Source organism: Pan troglodytes, chromosome 7, assembly GCF_028858775.2.
Source record: "Pan troglodytes isolate AG18354 chromosome 7, NHGRI_mPanTro3-v2.0_pri, whole genome shotgun sequence".
In the NCBI taxonomy this organism is placed as follows: Eukaryota; Metazoa; Chordata; class Mammalia; order Primates; family Hominidae; genus Pan; species Pan troglodytes.
Genome location: NC_072405.2, coordinates 83475771 through 83500802, shown reverse-complemented (window position 1 = coordinate 83500802; position 25032 = coordinate 83475771). Strand labels below are relative to the sequence as shown.

At 36.1% G+C, this 25032-nt stretch overlaps 1 protein-coding gene across 2 annotated transcripts in view; it reads right to left on the bottom strand.

Annotated features, from left to right (window-relative positions):
* The window catches only part of PI15 (peptidase inhibitor 15), a 30550-nt gene extending 6925 nt beyond the window's left edge, over positions 1-23625 (bottom strand). Inside the window, exons 1-5 of one of the 2 annotated variants that reach the window (XM_009455528.5) lie at positions 23428-23625; positions 22581-22921; positions 4005-4123; positions 2844-2976; positions 2607-2722 (exon numbers count right to left, since the gene is read on the bottom strand). In XM_009455528.5, coding sequence (XP_009453803.1) covers positions 2607-2722; positions 2844-2976; positions 4005-4123; positions 22581-22853 — 641 coding nt within the window. In that variant the 5' untranslated portion in view covers positions 22854-22921; positions 23428-23625. The remainder of the gene's footprint in view (positions 1-2606; positions 2723-2843; positions 2977-4004; positions 4124-22580; positions 22922-23427) is intronic. The other variant, XM_001166363.8, reaches the window with a different exon arrangement.
* Between the last annotated feature and the right edge of the window lie 1407 nt (positions 23626-25032).

The following is a 25032-nucleotide window of genomic DNA, read 5'->3' as shown; positions in this document are numbered from 1 at the left end:
CATAATAATAAACCAAAATCTCCACTTAACAGAGTTAAAAACTGCCATGATGCCATACTGTTATTTTGCTCTTTTAATTATAAAGTAGAAATTAATAAATGTTTTTTCAGTAGCGTGGTGATAAGTAACTAGAATACTAAGAAATAGCAATATAGACAGCAATGTGAAGACAGTTAAATGGTCGGGAGAAAATTTGGTTATCGGTGGTAAAAAGTCAGGGTTGAAGATAAGACAACAATAGGTAAGAGGCTAAAATGTGAAACAGGTGGTCCTCATCTTCCTGAAGACCCAACTAAGACCAAGCAGTGACTCACAAAATATCTGTATAAGATATGAAAATATCTTGATCAACCATTCAGTTAAAAATTCAGACTTTTAAATACAAAATATCTATACAGGAAAATCTATCCTTAAAATGAAAAACTTTTATTCATATTACAAAATGAGATGGGATTTTAAGACTGCCCACCTTTATTAAATTTATTCTACACTATACTCTAAGGATAAGCTTCCTCTTGCATAATTTTGATACCATCACAGGCTTGCTCAGAAAGGTTCAAGGGGGACCCATTATCTTATGAGAGTGGCTCTCTCTCTTATCCTAATCCTGTACCATTCATAATCTTATTTCCCTCTATGTATTTTTTTTTTTTTTTTTGAGACAGAGTTTCGCTCTTGTTGCCCAGGCTGGAGTGCAATGGCGTGATCTCAGCTCACTGCAACCTCCACCACCCAGGCTCAAGCGATTATCTTGCCTCAGCCTCCTGAGTAGCTGGGATTACAGATATGCACCACCACACCAAGCTAATTTTGTATTTTTAGTAGAGACAGGGTTTTGCCATGTTGGTCAGGCTGGTCTTGAACTCCTGACCTCAGGTGATCCACCCGCCTCAGCCTCCCAAAGTGCTGGGATTACAGGAGTGAGCCATTGCACCTGGCCCTCCATCTGTGCATTTACCCAAAGTTATAAAAGCATATGGGCCAAGCTAATGCTATCTTAATTTCATCTTTTTGTCGATTTGTTTCACAGACATTTTTGGAGCACATATTTTTAGAAACAGAAACTTGGAAATAAAATTGTATCATAAGTAAAATTATTACATATTTTATATTATAAACTTTTACATAAATCTCAGATTTTATTGAATAGAGGATAATTCTATTCAAAACAGTGAATCAGCCAATTTATACACTTATACTATTCATTCTTTTATTTTATGCTATTCTAACTAAATTATTTCTCTTTCTCTCTCTCTTTCACTTATCTCTTTCCCTCCTTCCATTCCTCCTCCTCTCTCTCTTTCTCTCTCTCCGTCTCTCTTTTTCCCACTGAATAACAGTTAGACTTAACATAATTTCATATTAGGTTTGGAAGAATTATATTCAGCTATCAATCAGGATTTTAAAACCTTCTTCATTACTTAGTTTTCAGAAAAATTGTTCTTTATTACGACTGAAATGTAGCATGTTAATGTAATATCTTAATCTCTTGGACCTGTAAAGCAATAATATATCTCACTGATAATATTAGAAAATTATAACTATGGGCCAAAAATGAATAGTTACATAAATGAAACAAAAATCTCTTAGACTATTTGGGTACTAATTGGTCTATTTATGTCAGGGAGAAAGGGTAAAGCCTTCATAGGAAAACGCAATGTGTAAAACTAAAATTTTCGTATAAATGTACAATTTTAATGCTTTTTTTAATAATGCAGACACAGTCTACTTTCCAAATCTTCCCATTCTAATAATTATGAAGAGGGGAACACAGGGAGAATCACTATTTTTCTGACTTTGTAAAAGCACTGCGACTGGCATACTACCACATAAATGAGTAAAGCAGTTATTTGTGAAACATTTTCTCATTCCCTCCCCATGCTGGAATAGCTGGAGAAAATCTTTGTTTGAGACTTATTTTGGAAGACACCAAGAGTGTCATAAATCCTTTGCACATTTTGGTATTTATTCCAAATGGGAACAGAATTGTGTATAAATATTGGAACATTTTATCATCCAAAGAGTTATTGTAATCAAGAGGCATTTTACCAAATGCTGATAAATGTTTATCCTCATAAATAATGTTCACAAATATGGCTATATTTATAATGTTTGATAAATTTCCATAATCCATTTTATATATGCCCTAGGATGAAATTATGAATTTTTAAAATCTAAAAAATAAGAGAAGGAAGAAGGAATTGACTTCCAATGTTTTGCTAAAAAGGTAAGCCAACATTTTTGTACTGATAGATGAGAATATCATGGAAGATTCTTTCTTGATTTATTTTATATAGCTATCAAAAGCTTGTGTGGTACAGTGTTTATTTTACAATTGCCATAATTAAAACATATGGTAAGGAGAATTTAGTGAGCCCTACCATTTCAAATTGTTTTGCCTACAATTTTGAACTAGAATCCCTGTCTTTGTGAAAAGTAACTTTTCAGCTAATCTTTTTTCAGAAATATTGGAAGGATGGTGGATTTGAGGATTAGAGGCCATTATAGCTAAGCTTTACTCACTTACCTGTCACAGATAACTATCAGCCTAGGGATATTTAACGTCTTTAAAGGATCCAGGAAATAGAATTCAACCTGGTACTTACTTTGGGGCATAGTTGCATACCAAGTAAACTGCACGTCGCCAGACAGATCCCCAGACATTCATGTTTTGGCAAGTATGAATTGCGCATCCTATCCGATTGGAAGTGGCCCAAACCATCTGTGAAAATAAACCAATAAACTATTACAGAAGTCAGAGCTAAGACAATGCATGCCCACCAAAATAGTATTAGCATATTTTAAAAGTATGAATCAAAAATTAACAAGGTAATTGAAATAACCTGCGTATAATGTGTGCACATGGGACCAAAACATCTCATAGGACATCTGGGGTTGCAATCCTGGGGATATGGAAAAGCATAATCTTTCACTTCATCATACCATGGCTTGACCAACTGGAGAATAGAGCGATATCTGCATATAAAGAAAAGAAAGAAATCAGAGTGCAGCAGTGGTAATATATAAGGGACTCATGTTACACTGTAAATTGATTGTTCTTTTTGCAGATTATTCATGATGATCCAAGAGCACATCCACCCCTCACAATCACCATCACCACCTAGTCGGGTCCTCTATTCCTCCAACTAGGGCCAAGCATGGAAATGGCCAGGGCTGGAGTAAGTGATTCTGTATTTGTCTAAACATGTGTCTGGTCATTCCACGAAGAAAATGCAAATAATTTCAGGAATCGTCAATGTCTTATTTAATCCATGTCGAAAATTTCCTCCATCAGAATTTTATAAACGATCCAGAATTAGATGTATAAAAGTAGTCACAATATTAGAACCCAGTGCATTTTTTTCACTTCAGTCTGAATTCCCTTAGTTTTAATAATAGCACAGTTGATTTTCCTTCCCTATTTGGGGGAGATGGGTATTTGGAGTGTTGGATAACGACATTGCACAGTGGCAGAAAAATTATCCTAGCAAATGGGAATAGCTTTTCCCATAGCTGCATATACCTGCATGTATATGTGTGTGTATAAACATATGTAAATGCCTACATTTTTATTGTATATATTTATGTAAATGCGGGTATATGCAACTTTGGGAAAGTTGCACTCATATGCATACACACACACACACACACACACACATACACACGCACACACACAGCCTCTGCACAGTCATGGGGCTTTTTCCTGAGATGGAGGGGGCAAGATACCGCACAGGCTTGACCCTTTCTAAGATTCTGCGAGCTCAAAGAAAAATCCAGGCTAAGGGAAGGTGTTCCAAGGGTGAAAAGGGGAACTGGCCCTTTAGCCTAATTAAGTAATTGTGGAAGACATCTAAAATATTCATAGGCCAAGCGTTAGTGCCTGACACATAGTGAGCATTCAATAAGAATTTGTTGATATTACTTGAAATTGATGTAATTCCCTCCTAGAGTCCATAATAAATAAAGCCATGTGGATGAACTGCATCAGTGAAATTACTTCCTACCTTCCAGTGCGTACAGATAGATTTTGGCCCAAAAATCTCAGTAAGTAAGAAGGTCCATGGTCCCAAATGCAAGTAGCCGCCCAAGCCTCTGCCGATTTCGCAAGATTTTCATCCCAAACCTGTAGGGGCAAAAAATCTTCAGTGTTACAGAATTTGCTAATAACAAAAAGTAAGACAAAATAAATGGTGCTACTATTTCCTAGAGTTATTGTTTGTCTGTTTGTTTGTTTTTGTTTTTGTTTTTTCTGCCCGGGCTGGAGTGGAGTGCAATGGTGCAATCATGGACCACTGAAACCTCTGCCTCCCCGGGCTCAAGCAATTCTCCTGTCTCAGCCTCCTGAATAGCTAGGATTACAGGCGCACACCACCATGCCCAGCTAATTTTTGTATTTTTCGTAGTGATAGGGTTTCACCATGTTGGCCAGGCCAGTCTCGAACTCCGAGCCTCAAGCAATTCGCCCGCCTCGGCCTCCCAAATTGCTAGGATTGCAGGTGCGCACTACCACACCCGGCTAAATTTTGTGATTTTTAGTAGAGACAGGGTTTCACCAAATTGGTCAGGCTGGTCTGGAACTCCTGACCTCAAGTGATCCACCCGCCTCGGCCTCCCAGAGCGTGGGGATTACAGGCATGAGCCGCCACTCCAGGCCTCCTAGAATTCTTTTAATTCTGGTTCCTGAGACTGCTATAACTAAAAGAAAGCAAATTCAGGCCACTGTTATTCAAAGTTCTGTAATGCAATATGGTTATACTACAAAAAATTACTGCCTTTTCAGTGTCATCTAGATCCAACATTCATACATCAGTTTTAGTAAAGAAAAGGTTAACAAAACACCATAACTAGTTGTAACTTGGGGACAGCTCATCCTGACTACTGAAATTTCAATCCAACAAAGTCCATTGGTTTTCCTAGAGATAATTTTCACAGCCATCAGAAGCCATGGTATTAATATATTTTAAGAAACAAAGATTATCTAATTTATTCAAACTGATTTTACCAAAATTAATAATGTCTAATTTTATATTGCAACGTATAAGGTCATACTCTATTATGGTATAATAAAACCCACAGAGTCTACATATATAATATAATTTGAATCATTGGTGGTAATAAAAATAATACTATGATAATTTACATTCTTGTTGGTATAAACTAGAAACAAACTAATAAAAGTAACACTGCTACATAGTGTTATAAAAACATAGTACTTCATGGTTCAATTAAATGAATTAAGAAAAATAGCAACTGTTGCTTTCCTTTATAGAGGAAGCTAAGTTAATAAGGATGTTAGTGATGTATGGTAAATTTTCTTTCATTGAACAATATCGTAGGACAAAATTTGAATGAGCCGTGGATTTAACATACATTCATATTAGTCACCATATGGATTGACATACTCATTTCCATAGCTGCAAGAGGAAATCAAGTCTAGCGTTTGCAGACCTGCCAGTAATAAATCAGTTCTGAAATGGTAATCTATTTTCTAGCAAGTCATAAGGTACAAAAATACACAATAGAGAATATTTATAATTCTTATACACATTATAGAAAAAGAAGTTTAAAAAAATTTCCCTAGTGGTAATATAATTTAGTGAAGTATTTACTTGTTGAAAATAATTATTTTAAAATTGGTTTCATAGTTCAATGTCATGGCATTATTTCCTAAACTATTTATAATATTTATATATTATTCTACCTGGAAAAATAGCGTTCACATTGTGACTAGAGAGTGGTTAGCAGCATATTTTAGAAATTGAGACCTTGTATGAAGAAGGAAGCAACAGTTTTATGATCACTTATATTTACATGGAGCTTATATGAGGAGGTATGTAAATGTCCTATTGATCTTTTTTGTCCTACTTTTCCTCCTTCAGATTGTGTTCAGCTAAGTAAGGATTAGTAGCTATGCATTGGCAAGTTACAAGCTTTCAAGCAAACTCATGGGAATGCTTGACCATGTCACTGAAAAGTCTTCATTTCCCTCAAGGCTAATGGATTGCATAGATTTATTTAATGTAACAACATATTTCATTGAAAGAAACTAATTTAGTGACTTTAAAATAAAATAAGAAAAAAAAAGATAAACTCTTCAAGAGACCCTCTTACCTCAGGAGGCCTACTTTCAAAAGACATTTGTTAGTTACTCAGAAATAGTTTTAAATTAGGAAAAACAAAGTCATCTTCCATAAATTGACCGAGGATTGCACAAAATAAACTCACTCACAGAGGTCATATAAAAATCATAGTATTCTGGGGATGAAATGAACTTTAAAAAACATTTCTTTTGGTTGAAAATTGATTTATCAAATATTTTTTCTTCTGACCAAATATTAACAGAATATGGATTCATAAAATATTGATTGCAGTTCACCACAATACAAAACATTACAATTAATTTATACAGGAATTTCAGATGGAGTAGCTTCAACAAATTATGTCCCCTAAAAGGTTATTAACAAATTATAGTTACTTTGGAAAAAGTACATGTATGCATTCTGTACATATTGGACTAGAGTGTGCACTCAGATCTGTAACTGCTAAAAACACTTTCTTATAATCTTACGCTAAAATATTAGCACAACACGCACACATAGCGCTGACCTGGATCAGTGACTAATCTAACCCTAATTCCACTGCTAAGGTCATCTGCGACTGAGGCCATGTCAATTGTGATCTCCCAGTTAACTCATCTGTAAAATGAGATTGAATGAGGGCATCTCCAGGGTCCCTTTCATCTTTAACTTCTTGTGATTTAGATACACTTGAGTAGCCCTAGCATCAGAGCAAGGAAGATCTGTGTTCTATTGGCCTGGGACTTCCTCAGTTCTGGCGTTTTCCATATCATGGAGAAAGCAAATCTAGATTATTTTTGAAATAATTAGAAATATTCAAGACATTTCTTTTTCCTTATCTCACTCTCTGTGTGTATACCGAAACATCACATTGTGTATGTTAAATATATAAAATAAAAAATAAGTAATAAAAATTAAGGCATTTAACAACTTTAAAAGTAATTTACCATATGTAATCCTATCTTTATACTCATTCATATATTTAAAAGCTAAATATTGGGTATGTCAAAAAGATAAACTAAAAAGCTCATGCCTGAAAAATATCTTACAAGACCATCCTTTGTTAACTATTATAAGGAATTTAGATATGAAGAAAACGTGTTCACCGATGTCCATGCTTTTTGGTATTTCTATGCACAAATATTATATATTGGAGAAGGTAGTTACAGGGAAGGAGGGATAATTGCTTTCTCTCACTGTGTTTGCTTTTAGGAAACTAGGAGGGTTTCTACCTGTCTCCATGTACCTAAAGGAAGGTTCTGGAAAGTCTGACAGGTACTGTCAGACTCCCACATGGAGACAGGACTGACCTACCCTCTGATGCCCACTGCAGCGGAAGTCAGAGGGCCCCATGCTCTTTCTTGCCTCTCTGTCTCCAGGCAGAACTTGCATCTACTCAAGAAGGGGAAAGTCTGGCTTGAGTAGTGAGCTGTGAAATTTGGGAATTACATCATATCCTCTGGTAAAGCTGAGATCTACATTTACTTTCTCTGTCTTTCTCCATTGGTTACAATTCCCAGAGAAAGATGGGTAAGTGATTTATCCCCTTAGTCTCCACTTATTTCAATTTATTACTATGATGAGGTCTTTTAAGTTTGAAACTGACAAGCAATGATGACTTTATTTAATAACTATCAGAACTATATGAAGAGAAGTTGATTAATGGGTACAAATATAGAGTTTGATAGAAAAAATAAGACCCAGTGCTTGATAGATAAGTAGACTATAGTTTACGATAATCTAGTGTATATTTCAAAGTAACTGGAAGAGAGTTATTCAAATGTTTCTAGCATAAAGAAAAGACACAAATTTAAAGTGATAGCTATCCCAATTACACTGATTTGATCTTTACAAATTATATGAATGTATTAAATTATCACATGTATCCTAAAATATTTCTATTATGTATCAATAAAAAATTTTTAAAATTAAAAAACAAAAAATATAGAAATTTTCAACAAAAAAAGTGGGATCCGTAAGTACTTATGATTAATTCTTTCCTATCGGGAAGCTCTAAGTTGTAATGAATGTTGCCATTGTAATTATGGGAAACATTTAACAACTGACGAAAGTTCAGAAAATGAGGATGTAAATTGTATAAACATTTGACTTAATTTATTAATTTCCAGATGCTTAATAGGCAATCTATCTGATAAATTTCTCTGAGTGTCTGTAGCATTTATTTAAAATGACTTTAATATAGTCTACAGATGTATCAATGGAAGAAAGAAGGGCACAGGTGTGTACTTATTTCTGTGAAATGCCTAGTAAATATGCAACAAATTGTTATCTATTCAGAAAAACTAAACACCTAATGTATACGGAGCTCTTATTAAACCATATTTAACATTCTGACTTCCTAGTTCTTCTCCCTCTAAATAGATAAGGTATTTTCACAGATAATTTGCTTGTAAGGTATTTTCACAGATAATTTGCTTGTAAACACTTAAAATATTTCAACTTAAAAATGAGGAAAAATTAAGAATATTATGCGTAAATATGCACAAATATTTACAAGAGCCACTAGAAGTTATACATTATGATTAAATTAGATAAATCAGATACATTTTAATTCATAAAATTAAAATGGTTCATAATGGTATCAGAATATGCATAGGCTTGTAGGATGCCTTATTGCTTCCAAGCAGTTTTCTTCCATTCTTTTTTATTAAGAGCCATTCAGTTGGTCAGCTCATAAATTGGTTGATTTAGCTCTGGACTAAAATATTCACCATGAGCTATTGTGCTTATAAATAAAATTAGAGCGTTTGAGATAGACACAGTACCTTGCCTGCGAAGCACAAGAAGTTGAAACCACCAAACTAAGACATGACACATATCCAGAATTCACACTGAAGTCATTTAAATATCTAAAAGAGTAGTGATGCCAAAAGATAGAAGGAATATGAAAAGAATGTAGGATTCTCATCAAGTTCAGAGATGTTTAGAACTTGAGCTGAATACAAAATTGAGTAAAAAATGTTGCTGCATGGGCAAAGGTTGCGGACTTCCATAAGTAGACAGAAAAATTTGATGATACTGATCCAAACCAGATATGAGGCTGTCTTATCAACTGTCTTTCTAAGTTTTGGGATCCTCAACATAGTGGCAGCCAGGACCATAAAGCACACTGACATCTGAAGATGTTGTCTTAAATCCCAGCCACTATCTCTGGCTAGTAAGAAACGCCATAAGAAACGTAAGGCAACCCCCAAAATTACCTGGGACTCCACTCCTAAACTTGATTGAGTTGACTTTTTTTCCTCTTTAATTGGGTAAGATCCTTTAACTTCAAATATAAAAATTAAATGTAGAAATGTTTAAAAAGATAAAATTTAAGGTAAAAATCCAAATAGTGCCCTTTCTCACTTATAAGTGGGAGCTAAACATTGAGTGTACACACAGACACAAAGATGTAAAAAATAGACACTGGGGACTACTTGAGAGGGATGGGAGGGAGGTGGGAATAGTAGAAAAGCTACTGGGCATTATGCTCACTACCTGGGTGATGGGATCAATTATACCCCAAACCTCGCATCATGAAATATACCCAGGTAACAAACCTGCACGTATACTCCCTAAAATATGAAAGTTGACATTACTTTTTAAAAAGGTTAAAAAGAATGGGCTTTTAGGGTAAGGAATCTGATCTTATTTGATATTACTAATAAATGTAATGGTTACAAAAATGCCCTATTACAGTAACATGTTAGTCCTACATTTTCAATTTAAAATATATATGCATATAAATACTTGAATTTATGATTTCTTATCATTTTCAATGATAAGAAAATCTGTTAATTTTTTTCAAGCTGTTTTGCAAAATTTAGGTGAAATGAATCGCTACATTTCTTAGAATTATATAACTTATTTAACTATATGGAAAGTATTATTATCAATAAATCAATTGAAATACTAAACAAGAAAATCAAATCTATTAAACCTATACATGCAGTTTAAGAAATTTAATTTGCAAGTGGTAACAACCATTAAATAAATGTGATTGTCAAAACTTGCTATGCTTATGGAAAGAACAAAAATTTATAAAGTTAAAATTTTAAGGAAAAAAGAATATTAATTATGAAAATTAAAGTGAACTTTGAGAAGTCTATTCTACACATGGAAACCATTTTCAAATACACAAAATGCTAAAAATAAAAATATCAGACTCTGAATTTTGGGGGACAGAAATAAAGTTATTTTCATAGATGCCATGTCAATGGCATTGGAGACTGTGTGGCATGTCCTTTTGGACATTTATTTTTTCTTGGACGTTTATGTGTCATTTCACATACATAATATAAAAAGCAAAAGCATCTTACATAGACAAGTTTTTATTTTTAAAATAATTTAGCTAGGGCTATTTGATCTTTTTCTTAGATTGAGAAAAGAGTGCTAACCTATAGAAGTGAAAAAAAAAGCCATTAAAAAATTAAGTGATGCCAAAATTATTTTCCTTTAGGGCAGTCAAAGGCTTAAAAACACTTCATAGTCATGATTGTGGTTCTGTTTTAAAATTAGCAGATTTATCCTTATTAGATAGAAATGCTTGTGAAATGGCCAATAACGGAAACTGACAGCTGAATATACAAGAACTTGTGTTAAACCAGACAGGAGGGCAGCACTGAGCCTTGTTAGGCCGGGGAAGGGGAGGGTGGGGCACAGGAAGAGAAAGGGCTTTCATAGGAGAATTTGAGAGTGGTGATTAGATTAATTAGATGATATTAAAATAGTTCTCTGTAAGAGTAGAAGGAGAGGATTAAAGAAACTTGATTTAAAAAGCATTCCCTTCAACCTCAAAAATAACTACAAAATATGACACTATATTATGTATATCAAAAAATATAAAGGTGAGATCCAAAGGATTTTTGTAATGTTTGAAGAAAGATAATGCTTTCCTTAAATAAGATGAGTATTATCTTTCATGTAAATTTATTTATCTATAAAGAGATGGTGTAAGGTGCACTATTTTTAGGGGCTCTGAACTGAATCATTGCCAGCAACATAAATATCTTAAAAGCACACAGATATTTGTAAAAATCCTCTCTTGAACCCTTTTCCTATTCCAACTGCTATGCCATTCTTCTCCTTTCCTTTACAACAAAATTCCTTGAGAGAGTTGTCTTCACTGGGAATTTCCAGTTCTGCTTTCCCCATTCTCTCTTGAGCCCACGCCAGGCAGATTTTCCACCCCATCCTCACTCCACCCAAGCAGCTGTCTTCAAGGTCATCAAAGGTCATCTCCTGGTCATCACCTTCCTTGGTCTATCAGCAGCTTTTGGCATGCCTGACCACTTACTCTTTCTGAGCACACTTCCATCCCTTGGTTTCATGACCCTACACTTGCATGTTTTTCTCTGGCTGCTTCTTCTCTATCCCTTTGCTGATTCCTCCTTATCTCCACAACTTCTGTGTGCTGGAAAGTTCCCAGGGCTCAGCCCAAGTCCCTTCTCTTTTTTTTTCCATCCTTGTTTCATTTATATTCACTGCCCAGGTAAACTCATCCAGTCCCACGGATCGAAGCACCAATTATATGCTGTTGGTATTATTCCAAATTGTATTTCTAGACCTCTCAGTTGAATTTCAGACTAATTTATTCAACTACCTACTTTTCCAAAATTGAGCTCCAAATATTCACAACCTTACCCCCATTCCTCCAAATCAACTACTCCTGCAGTCTTCCTGGTATCTGTGAATGACAATGCCCTTTCTCTAGTCCAGGAATCAGCTAACTATGGTGGACAGGTCACATCACCTCCACTGCCTGTGACATGTTGTCTATGGTGTTTTCCTGCTACAGAGGCAGAATTGAGTAGTTGCAACATAAACCATAAGACCTGCAAAGCTGAACATATTTACTATCAGGCCCTTTACAGAAAAAGTTTACTGGTTGCTGTTCTTTATTGCTCAGGCCAAAAATCTAGTCATCTACTCTATTTTTTATAGTCTATATCTGCTCAGTGAGCAAATCTCACTGACCCTACCTTCAAAATACTGTATCTCTAGACTATAACCACTGATCACCACCACCACAGTTACCACCTTGGTCAAAGCCATCATCATTTGTTATCTGGATTATTGAAAGAGACACTAAGAGTGTGCTCAATACAGCCTTAATAGATAAATTAATGAAGGAATACATGAAAGAAAAATAGAATTTTGAGAAAGAGTATTTAAATAGCTTGTTGATTAAAAAAGTCAAGGAATAAAATTTCCAGTGCTCTAAGTCTATGCATCATTAAATGTGCACTGTGAAACCATATTTTGGTTAAGTGCTTTGAAAACAACAAATTTGCTTCTTTTGAAGTTTTCTTAGTCAATAAAGCACATTCCCAAGTAAGGTTCATTCCCTGTTGTGGATATCTATAGCTCACCCATAGTGCTCACATGTTTTCTAGAAGTAGGTGCTGAATGAATAGTCAAGTGAAATTATGTGATAATACGGAAATTATCCCCAGAATAATTTTTGCTTTAACCTATTAATTCTTTCAGTATATAGACAGATAAGTAGATACTTCAACCATATAATATTTTTCTCAACTTGGTTTGGAATCCTGAACCATGATCTTAAAGCACATTTTAGGGTTTTCACCAGGGAAATAACTCTAGAATCTCCCAGGGAACTTTTGAGAAGGCAGATGTCTAGCTCAATCCTGAATCTATCAAATCAAAAATTCAAGGTTGGAGACCTTGAATGTGTACTTGCAAAGTGGTTCTATGTTCACGGAAACTCTAAATGGCTTTATTGGTTGAAATACCTAATGTAACACGTGAGAATTGTATGAAACTTTCTGAAAATCCAAAATTTTTAAAAAGATAAAAAAAATTCTAAAGTAAGATTTGAAGAGATGGGGGTAAGGTTGTGAATATCTGGAGCTCAATTTTGGAAAAGTAGGTAGGTGAATAAATTAGTCTAAAATTCAACTGAGAGGCCTATAAATATAATTTGAAACATCATCTGCTGATGTTTCATATAAATGGTATTTCAATCCATAAGACTGGATGAGTTTACTGCAGCAGTGAATATAAATGAAACAAAGATGAAAAAAATGAATCCCTTTCCATTATAACAACATCGTCTGCATTTACAACACACATTTATGTGACCTACAAGCAGCTTAGTTCATGAGAATGTGAATCATCAGGAGAATGTACCCACTGACTCTGCCAAGTTAACTCCACAGAAGTAGAGCAATTGGAGAGTAATTTGTCACATAAATTCTAGGCATCTCATGGTCAGAAGAACACACACATGTTGTAACCCAACCAGAAAGTGCAACCAGTGATGGGAACTCCTTGCTCAGGGCCGCACAGCTTCCAGGTCCCAAGATGATCTCACTGTCACTGTTCATGTGTGCATATGTGGAGTAAAAGGCAGGTGGGGAGTGCCTTGACTTTCCATTTCCTTAATGATAAACTTCTTACCTTTTCCAGGATCTTCAGAAATCAAATGTATTTGTGTAGCCTCCCCTGACAGCTTATGCTGGCATCATCTGGATGGGAAGGATTGTGTGTGTAGATGTTTAACACAAAGGGTCTTGAGGCTAAGAAGGGGTTTGGTGACTAGATCCACTGAGTCAAGGATCTATGACATATAGGTTTTCTTCCCTCTTAATATCCATTCTGAGACTGGATGCTCTAGCCTGTGAGTTTTTCTGTATGATTTCCAAGGGTATAAATAACACAAAGAGAAAGATTTGATTCCACATGAAGAAATTCTTTCTAACATTCAGCAACATCCTCAGACGAAATGCATGTAGGGAAATTCTCTATCCAGAGGGCTCAGGAACAGGAGAGATGAACACAGGAAGAGGAACAGGTACTTTACATTGCCATTTAAAGCAGTGCTCCCCAGTGTTTTTGGCACCAGGAACGTTTTGTGGGAGAAAATTCTTCCAGGGAGGAATGTGGGGAGGGATGATTTTGAGATGAAACTGTTCCATCTCAGATCATCAGGCTTTAGAGCATTAGATTCTCATAAGGAGTGCACAACCTAGATCCTTCTCATGCACACTTCACAGTAGGGTTCACACTCCTGTGAAAATCTAATCCTGCTACTGATCTGACAGGAGGCGGAGCTCAGGCAGCAATGCTCGCTCATCTGCTGCACAGCCCAGTTCCTAACAGGCCACAGATGGGCACTGGTCTGCAGCCTGGGAATTGGGGAGACCCCTGATTTAAAGCATGGGCTTGTTGTCAGATAGAATTGTGTTCTTAACATTTTTATTTACTTGCTCTATGACCTTGGGGAAGTTACTTACACTCTCCAAACTTAAGATTCTCTATCTCCAAATGAGGAAAATTATCTCATCTCTCAAGGCTTGAGAGGGTTAGATGAGATAGTGACTAAAGTGTATTTAGCACAGCTCTAGCAGGGCAAAGGTGTATTTAATGGTGGCTATTATTATTGTTGGAGATTTGGGAATGGTGGTAGAGTCAGACACCGAAAATGAAAAGCAGTGAGGTGCACTTTTGATCACACTATCTGGCAGCCTGAAGTTTAAGAGACATCAAGAATTAATCTCAACTAACCAGGCAATCAGGTAAAGTGAAAATGGATAAACCCTGAAGCAGCTAGATAATCAGAAACAGAATTATAAGGAGATTCTAAGGAGCTTGCTTACAGGCAAAAGAAGCTGAAAATTAGAGAACATTTTAGATGTTTTAAAACATATTAATTCATCTCTGTAGATCCCTCTTTAATACATGTTTTAGCTTTAAATTTTAAGACCACTTGTTGATAGAGTCTAACAATCATCCCACTTTCCAGGGAACTATAGTACCCACCAGCTATCATTTAATATTAAAATTATAAGCCAGGAAGAGATTTCTACATGTGTTTGTTTTCACCAACTCTGGTATATTTTAATAACTAATTTTTAGATTGTTGAACTCTCCTGTGGTACTCCTGCAAACCTCATATCTTGCCATTGCCCACTTGGTCAGAAGGATTCAAATGCCTTCCCGCCTACCTACGGCCTGCTGAAAACATGATCTCTCTGGAATGCAGAGAGATAGATTTGGTAGAATGTTCATATTTAACTAAATTATTAAAAGTGAATTTGATGCACTTTTTACTAGAAAACATTATTGTGTCCTTGAGTAACATTTTTGGACTACTTCAGTTTGGAGTATGTGGTGTGAAATTTTAAGAGATTTTATGAGAAGTTTAGTCTTGTTGGGCAACGTGTTGGGCATTCTTCCATATTTGTGTTAAGAAAAATGCTTGGTACCTGATTTCAGATACTATGGATAACATAGACTGGAAGAATTCAAATCCTATCCCTCCAAGCCTCAGTCTAGGTTGCATTTTATGCCAAACATCTTTCTTGACCATTTTAAACTGTTAGTTTATATCTTCTGTGCCCACTTCATACTATTCTTCAGAAATTCTTATAGACAAGCAAATACCTCAAGTTCACAGCTATTTAATGGTAAATGGTTTTCATAAATACTAAATTTACGACACCATTAAAAAAACAGAGGGGGGTATTTTCTTGCATATTTTTTGAGTAGATTCCCAGGTATAAAATAATGCATCTATGCTGTCTCCACTACACTACCCAACCTCTATGATGCAAAGTGGTTCATTTTGACTACCGAAGGATATACCCATCCAAAATTCTTTGTAGTAGGAGAATGTTCCTTCCCCCACACTAGCTACTTTTTTCAACCTCCAGAGGTGCGTGTCCTGGGTGATAAACCTGCAGCCACTAATGGCTTCCAGAATTCTGCTCTTTATTTTGTGTTCTCTAACTCAGAGAAACTTAATTGTCCTTGTCAAAAACGGAGGCATCCTCCTTGGCTGCCTCATAATATAAATCCTTATTCTACTTCATCATGTAAACCACTTACTCCTATGGATTTGTACCTTACATATTTCGCGGTTCTAATTTATGGTTTTTTTATATCCTTATTGCCTTAAACGTAGCTGAGGATACCTAGACTATCCTAACAGCCTCTTGACTGCATCTTTTCTTCACTTCGTTGATTATATAACTTCCCTGCTTGAAACCTTCAATGATTACCCTGGATCTTAAAATGAAATTCGAACAAATGTCTGGGTGCCTTCCTCAACTTCATCAAACATCACTCTTTCTTCTCTACACTAATCCAAGCCTCAATGAGTTTTTATCCATGTCTCGAGTGTACTACATACCCTCTCAGAACATCCTCCTATACCCACTACAGATCCCTCTTTCCTTAACTCACGCCTGTATAACTTTATTTATTTTGTATATTTTCTATTTAAAATCATTCCTTCTGGAAGCCTTCCCTACCTTCTTACCCCCACTCCACATCTGAGCTAGGTCTTCCCACAGGATTCCAAAGAACCCTGTATCTATCCTAGTTCAGCATTTAGCACACTGCCTTGCACCTGACTTGTCTGTTCACAGTACTTCCTGCCAAAGAGAGTCCCTTTGCTCCCCACTGACTCCCTCAGCACACAGTGCCAGGCACACGAGTAAAAATTATGGAGTGAGTGCTTGAACATTGTACAACTCTTGCCCCCCAGAGCACCACAGTCACACACTAACCAGAAAAAGTTAAAGGACCTCATTTGATTATTCCACAAATAGTTACTGAGTAGTCACTGCATATTCTCTGTGGAGCAGACATGATGCTAGGCTCTATAAATATTCAACAGAAACACAATAAAATTATTTTTCTACAATGTTGCATTTGGTCAAATATCATTTTCCACCAAAAAAACTGTGTCCAATACTCGGAAGTACAGTCACCACCTATGTGGCCTACCTGTGATTCACAGCTTTTCTGCCTGCCACCCGATGCTGAGGTTTCAAATCACATCCTGTTACTGCTTTTATGTTTGCATTTTTCAGAACCTATATTGAAAATGGTGACAAACAAAATGTTCTTACCTTTGGCTGGCTCCCTGTGGGGAGAGCGGAACAAAAGGCAAGAACCTTTAAGGTTACTACCTTCTTCAGGCATATCAAAGTGATAATAAGCAACGCGCACCTTGGAAGAAAATTCCTACAAAATGTCCCCAGTCTCTTTCTGAAGCCAAGACATTGAAAAGATTTTACATCCAGGAGAGCAGGAATGTAGAGTTCTGAATGTGCTGGAGAAAACGCCTCCTGCCAGCAATTGTTCTCAGTACACTGCCTTCTGGCAGAGGCCCTCAGGAGGCCTTCTAGTGGTCACGAAAGCATGCATTGGAGAGGTTTACATTATACACATTAAAATTCTCATGTTTATAGCAAGAAAATTGAGTTATCCTTCCCAAATGAGAGGAAATGCGCCTTGTGGGACAGTATATGGCTTTGTTAAAAAAAAGATATATACATGTATATATAAAGATAGATACTACAAGTGTTTAATCAACTACTGAAGAAAGAAAAACAAAAAGTAGTTTACCTTTTCCACATTCTCTTCCACATGAAGCCCAAACAAACAAAATCAGCATTTTTGTTTATTCCCAAGTCATAAATTATCATCCTAGGCAAATAGTTCATGGGCTCTTTTCAAGCATGGATTAATCTGTTCTCCATTCATTCATTTAAGTCATGCTTTCTGTAACTTTACTACCTGCTGTGATTTGGTATCCAATATTTTTCTTTTTTCCAAAAACGATAGGAAACCTTATATCTGTAGCTCTGCAAATAATATTTGCAGGTATCAAACAAATAAAAGAGATACTGTATTATCAATATAGTTATTTTGGCTTCTTAAAATTACATTACACATTTTTTTTTTTTCAGTTTTAAGGTGATCAGTTCATTTCCTTCATTATATTCACATTGTCCCTCATCTGCCTTTCCACCACTCCATACCATCTGTGAAGGCTGCCGTCTCACCCATGACACTTCAGGGAGTTCTCCTGCCTGCCACTTTATGTTGGAGCAGCTGTGCAGTTCTTCCTTATCTTTGCCTGAAGGATTGGCATTGCTTACTCAGGAGTTACCACCTCTCTGGTCACTTTCACTGCCAATATCAGCTCCATCAACTGCCAGGATCGTCTTTCTAAAACGCATCCCTAATCCTTCTCTAAAATCTTCACAGTCTTCCTAATTGCCTTTGGAGTAAGGAATCCTCAACCTTTTCTCAAACTCTTCAAAAATACAGCTCAAGTGTCATGGTTTTTCTCTGCTGGAGATTTTGTTCATGCATTGCTTTGCCTTCTGTAACAGCCAACCTTGACCCTTCCTGGGCATCTATTTCACATGCTCCTCCTCCAAGGAGCCTTTCATGATCTGCCAACTAGAGATTATCGCTCCCTTCTTCAACTCCTCCATGGTATTTTTCTGTACCTCTTTTATTACATCAATCTTATACAGCAGTGTATTATACTGAATTATATCCTTAGTGGAATTTTTTTCCATTTGTTTTGTTTTTACTGCATTGTTTAGACTTTAAAGACAAAAATGTTTGTTTTCTTTGGATCTCTTTCTCTCATGGAGGGACCTCAAAGTTTTTCCAATTAATTTATTCAATTGACTTAAATTCAGAGAACATCCTACAAATTTTACTCTATGTGTGGGTCTTGCAATTTTATTCTTTTGGAGATAATTCTTATTCTAAGAAACTAGTGTGGTTTGTGGTTTAGAGTCATGGTTTAAGCTACCCTCAGGAAGAATAAAAAACAGCTGGTGTGCAAGAAGCTCTGGAAATTAGTCAATAAACTAATTGTAGAACAGAAGCCAAGAGTAAAAAAGTTTTACTTGCAAATTTTAAGTTCTATCTATATGGTTTTTTTTTTTAGAATTTAAGAAAAACTTTTTAATTCAGGTGTGGAATCAAATATCATTATAAATGATGACAAAAACTCTGTTAAGACATTTATAATATCAAAATTAATGCTAATTATAAACACATAACAATTCACAAGGATTTCATCTAAATTCAACAAATAATGGTTGATCACTTTCTATACACAAGAAATTGCCCAAGAAAACAGAGATACAAAAATGAATAAATAGACACAGCACCCAGAAAGCTCAAAATTAAAAAGTTTGCAAGAAATGCACAAAGTAACTGTAAATCACTTCATGAGAGCAAGACATGATAAGAGTAGACAAGAAGGGCTACCCCAGCTCAAAACTAGGATAAATCATCTGTGGTCATGGATATTAGAAGCATTCTGGCATCAAAAGCTTGAAGGATAGTATTATAAACAAACTAAGGAAGAGACTTTAGAGGGAAGGAAAATGGAGTGGTAAAAGGCTCAGAGAGTTGTAGGTAAAAGGAATTACAAACTAGGTTGATGCAATTAGAAGCCCTGAGCCAAAGACCATCTTCTGTTAAGTTCCCTTGGGTGATATCACTCACTGAGGAGAAGTTGAACACACAGCTGGTGATCACAGCACATATATCTGTGAGGTATCAAGTGAGGGGTGTCCTAAGTTTCTGAGGTACATAGAACAGGTTAGGAATTCTATCTTTCACATGCTCACAATCCAAATCAATGTTGAACAAGTTTAACTAAAGGTAATAGTATCAAACTAAGATCTGCATTTTCCATCTAGCCTAGAGAATTCAAGTCACTTGTAGTCCCTGCTTCAATCTCCAAGCCACCTACTATACTTACTTCCCTCCAAGTCCCTCTGGGTCTTCATGACGGATTTAGATGAACTCTTTCCAGTGACCAGTTTACTCAAAGAGTCCTTCTAACTTATGATTTCACTCAATTGAGCACATTTTTCTAACTGAACTGATGGATATTCTCCCACCTCCAGGCCTTTGTCTAGACTCCTCACTCTTCCTTCACCTCTGAGAGTGGCTCACTCCCTTGCCTGCCTCCAGGCTCTTTCAGTGACTCTTCCTTGAACACTTATTAAAAATCAAACCCTTACCACAAGCCACTTTGTTTTTCTTCATAACCTTATCATCTTACATCCTATGTAACTTATTTATTTACCTGGCTTATTGTCTGATTCCCCACCCAGGGAGCCAAAGATGTCTATTTTATTCATGAATGTATCCCCAATTATGTAGCCTAACATATAGTCAAGCTCAACAAATATTAAATATTTAATAAATATTAAATTAGCAAATACAGGTGTGAATGAAGTGTATGCACAGTATTTACATGAGTATTTGAAACAAGCCCTATTTTACTTTCTAGCACTTACTGTTCTCATTACTTTTACTGAATTAAGGAGCATTTACAAAGCACCTACTATGTAATCAGCATTGGAGCTAGTTCTTACAAAATAAATGATATATAGTGGTTCTGATATTCAAAAAAATAATAAGAATGGAATAATAAATAGAGCATGGATATTATAGGACTTCAGCTGGCATTTTAAAGAAGGAAAGAAAGACAACTGGACATCTTCAGGGGTCCTGCCATGGGGCATTTCCTCAATGCAGCAAATGAGAAGATGCTCCCCAATAGAAGCATGGGCTTTGAAATTACACAGACCTAAATTCTAATTCCAGCAGTGCCATTCATTATCCTTACCACTTTGGCCTACTCGTTGACATCTCTGGGTCTCAGTGATTTCATTTGTAAAATGAAGATCACAATGTTAACCTCACACGGAGAATGTGAGCTATCAAATGAGATCGTCTATGGAAACAATTAGTCAAGTCCTTGGCATACGGAGGCAATTAAATAAATGCATGTGGAATGAATTAATTCTTGATAAGTAAGGGAAAATAGAGCTAGAAAAAATGTGGCTTTTTTCAACCTACTTATACTGTGTTTACCTAACTATGCCTTTCCTCGTGGTGAACGCTCTGACCTCAATAGGATAAAAATAGTGAATTGCATTCTTTGATTGGTTATTATATGTATTGTTATTCTCATTTTACAGATAAATGAATTGGGTCTTAGACACATTAAATAACTTGTGCAAGGCCACAAAGTAAGCAGCAGAGTTAGGATTTGAACCCAGATGAGCTCGCCTTCAAAGCTGGCTCAGCAGTCTTGGTTCTCACTTTAGAGTCATGTGATTGCTACAAATTCTCTAAACTCATAGTTGGGATATTATGCTTTTCTGAGCTTGCATGGTATCTTAGGCATATTTATTTCATCATTTTAGTAATTTTAAAAATGTATTTGCTCATCTAATTTTTACATATTTACATTGCCTTCTAAAAACATCTCTTCTGTATGGGTAACTTTTTGTCTTTAGATCTTGAATGAGTTTTCACTGGGCACCTTTCACAAGAAGTTCAAAGAAACCCATCAAAACTAATGTTTGTTGAACATCTAGTTAGCGACAGGCTCTGGTCTGATTACTCGTCAACTCATACATTTCTCACAACAATGCTGTGTGGCAGATACCACCTTTATCTTCATATTAGAGATGATGAAAATGAAACAGTGTGGTAATGAGTTCATTCAGCATATACTTCAGGACTAGGATTCAAACCCAAGCATTTAGATTATATAGCCCATATTCTTAATCATGAGACTATACTGCTCCTCACACACCAGGACTGATTACATCTTCTCTGTCTTTATAAATTCTAGGAAAATGCATTTTCACAGAGTCTAAATTGTACTTCTATGAACTGTGACTCTGTTACATCATTTAGCAAGTCTTTAGTTTTCCTGTGACATTGGCATCTGCAACTAGCCAAACTTTTTAATATAACTTATTTATATAAAACAAGTGAATCTAGAATATGACAAAAATCCCAAATTTTAATTCAGCACATATAAAACTGTTAGTGGTACCCCCTCCCCTCACCCCAATTTGGAAATACCATATTGATGGTCTTCATTGCCTTAAACAGGCTCCAAGCTGTGCTCTTGTAAGATGCTGGACTTTAAATCATAACCTTGCATAAATTCAAAACCAAATAAAAATTTTAACAAGACTTTTTCCTTTCAATACTAACTTTTTTTTTTTTACTTTCTAAGTAAAATGATTTAAACATTGTCTATTTTTAAGAAAGAGCAAAAAATGTGTTCACGGCAAGTTGGAACAGTGTGCAAATGCTCTGGCTTCACTGTTATCTGGACAGCAAAGCATTAAATCACAAGGAGAAAAAAGTCAGCATGTTCTCTTAGAATACAAATAGGTTAGCGTCAGTAAGAACTTTGTCCAAAAAAGGGAAAAGAGAATAAATCATGCATATGAAACCTATAATTTTAAGAAGTATTTTCAAGAAATGATGTAGCTGATAAATATGACTGTGAGATAAAGAAAGCACAGAAAAAGTTCATGTGACTTTTTTTAAAGTGGATCTTCCAAATGTGATCAGTCAACATACCCCACTTTTTATCTATGATTCTTACATAAGATACAATTCACCAGTAGCTATGGAACTCACAGAAGAAAGTCTACATAGATTCTCTCTCTCTATCTGTCTGTCTCTGTCTCTCTGGACCTCTCTGTCTCTCTGATTCTGTGATGCAACAGTACTCAACATTATTAGGCACATAAGAACCTTAGGTTAAAATATGTAAAAAGTCCATATACCCGGACATATAAACACTCGTGGTCGTTTGAGATTCTGCTAATGTACAATATAAAGCATTCTCACTCAGAACTTAAAAAAAAAAAAAAAAAGAATTCTTCTTACCATATATTCCATATTTGCTGCCGGTGGGAACACTTTGCCCCGAACTTGATTATGATAATCAAGAATGGCGATCATGTCATTCTGCGAAATGTAGCGCTTCCGCCTGGCTTTGGGGATATCCGCTGAATCTAATTGTGCTTTCAGAGCTGCTTCAATATCAGTGAAATTATTGGTTGGCGGGGATGAGTCAGTGGAATTGAGTAGGACGACGGTACTTGCTTCACAGAGAAGGGAGAACAGGAGTGCACTGCTGACGGCAGAGATTGCTATCATTTTGAGGGGTGGAGAAGAAGAGGCCACCGAGTTTACTTTGCTTTAAAGCAGAAAGGTAGAGTTAGGGTCTATGAAAAAAAATAGGGCCAGAGGGTATGAATTTACAAAGTCATCATTTGGGAGCATTGCTTGATTTGACTTTCTTCAAAAATCCAAACAAATGTTGAACTCAAGCCTAGGAGATAACCTACAGTAGAATCTTTATTCATTTTTTAGTGCCATGAGGCAGACCCCTAAGAGGAACTTTGTATAGCAGAGAAAAATAAACAGCATGACCACTAACCCTAAAATGAATGTGAACCATTTGCCCCAAATGTCTGAACCACAAAATATATTACTGCATATTTTCAGTGGGAAATTTTCAGCAATTGAAATTCACCTTGAGAGTGAAGAAAAAATGAATCACAGGTAACAACAGAGAATGTGCTGATAATGTCTGCCAGACATATAGACACACCAAGTGATAGAACACATACAAAAAAGTCATAGTAATCCAATCTCATTTCTTTAAAAAAATGTGAGCTACTTTAAAATCAATGCATGCAATATAAACTTGTTGAGCTAAATAGCTTACCTCTGCACAATGCCAAAATGAATATATTGTTCTTCCAAAAATTTAAGGTTCTTTGCTATGTGGTAGCATGAACTCTTGTAAGAGGAGTGTGTCTTTTTACAAACTCTCTGAGAGCAAAGCTCTGCAAGGTTTGAATGCTGCTGGCTAGAGGAGCAGCTAACAGCTTTTATATGTCACAGTTTGCAACGTCCAGAAAGGGCAGTCTTTCTAAGGGTCTCTCTTAGCCAAAATCAAAGGGGAGGGGTTTGGGGTAGAAAAAAACAGTGATTGGGTGGCAACCTTTTTATGTGGGTGGTGAGGAAATTGAGTCACACCCACAGCTTACAAAGTACAAGCCATAAAAGACAAACCCCTTTTTCTCTGGGCTTCCACCTTTTCTGTGAGTAATTTCTCTCATTTTATGCTTTCTAGTTCCTGGTTCCCATACAAAAAAGAAGAAACAAAGACAAAAAAAAAGACTGTGGGTTCATGAAAAAACAGACGGTTGAGTAACAAGCAGTACATTTTTTTAAGACAGTAAATGACATGGGAGCTAAAAAGAACAAGCTGATATTAAATCAAGAGATCAGCTAACATAGTTAATCTGGGTGGCCACAAATATGATTCGAGAGGGATGCCAGGCAAATCGGTAGTAACCAAACTATAGCATATGATATTAGGATAATAGATGCTCAAGTGGCTGTGTTCTCTGCTTCCATGTGGCTGCATTCCTGTGCTTTATATATTTCTTCTTCTCTCTCTTATTTTACCTTCTCTCCCTTTTTTCTTTCTCTACAGAGTGAGGTCAGAAATTACTTGCTTTTTACCTGCCTTGTATAAAATGTGAATAGAGAAGCTCATGGCAAATGACAGCAGCCAAGATAACATCTGTTTCAGGTTTAGAGCATATAGTTGAAATTTTAAGCAGAGAATAGCTCAGCCTCTCAGGAAACGTATTAGAGGGCATAACACAGAGGCCATGAAGAATTTTAACAGCAGCAGCAGCTGCCAACAATTAGAAGTGCCTTGTTAGGAGGATGTCACAGGGGCAAAGTCTATGTCAGGCAAAGCAAGAAGAAGAATGTGAACATTGGGGCTCTATAATGAAAGGACCCTCCCCAAAATGCGTCATGATCTCATTAACAAAATGTGGACCACTTACAGTCAGTAGCAATAGGAATCCTGGAAAACACATGCTCTTCAGTTTAGAAACTTACTTAACTTACACTGAGTTTTTCCAGCTTGCTAATGTGATTGTCTCCCACATGTTTCAGCAGAAGAAATACTATGTGAATTTACAGTCATCAGAAATGATGGTCATGTGGCACACTGGACAGGCAGCCAAGTTTCCTAGGATATATTCCCAGTTGGATCACGAGTAGTATGTGTGGTCAAATGCATACTGTTTAACTCTTCATTGGTGCACCTAAAAATGGGAGAGAAAAGATTCACGTTCTATGGTGAGACAGACATCATCAAGTTCTTTAAGAGGGTAGTGAGGTGTACCAGAGGTGTCACTAAAATTCAAACTACAGTGATGAGATACAGACTTTATAATAATATATACCAAAGTCCAGGTTTTGACACATTTTGATGACTATTCAACTCCTAACTAAAGTGAGATCA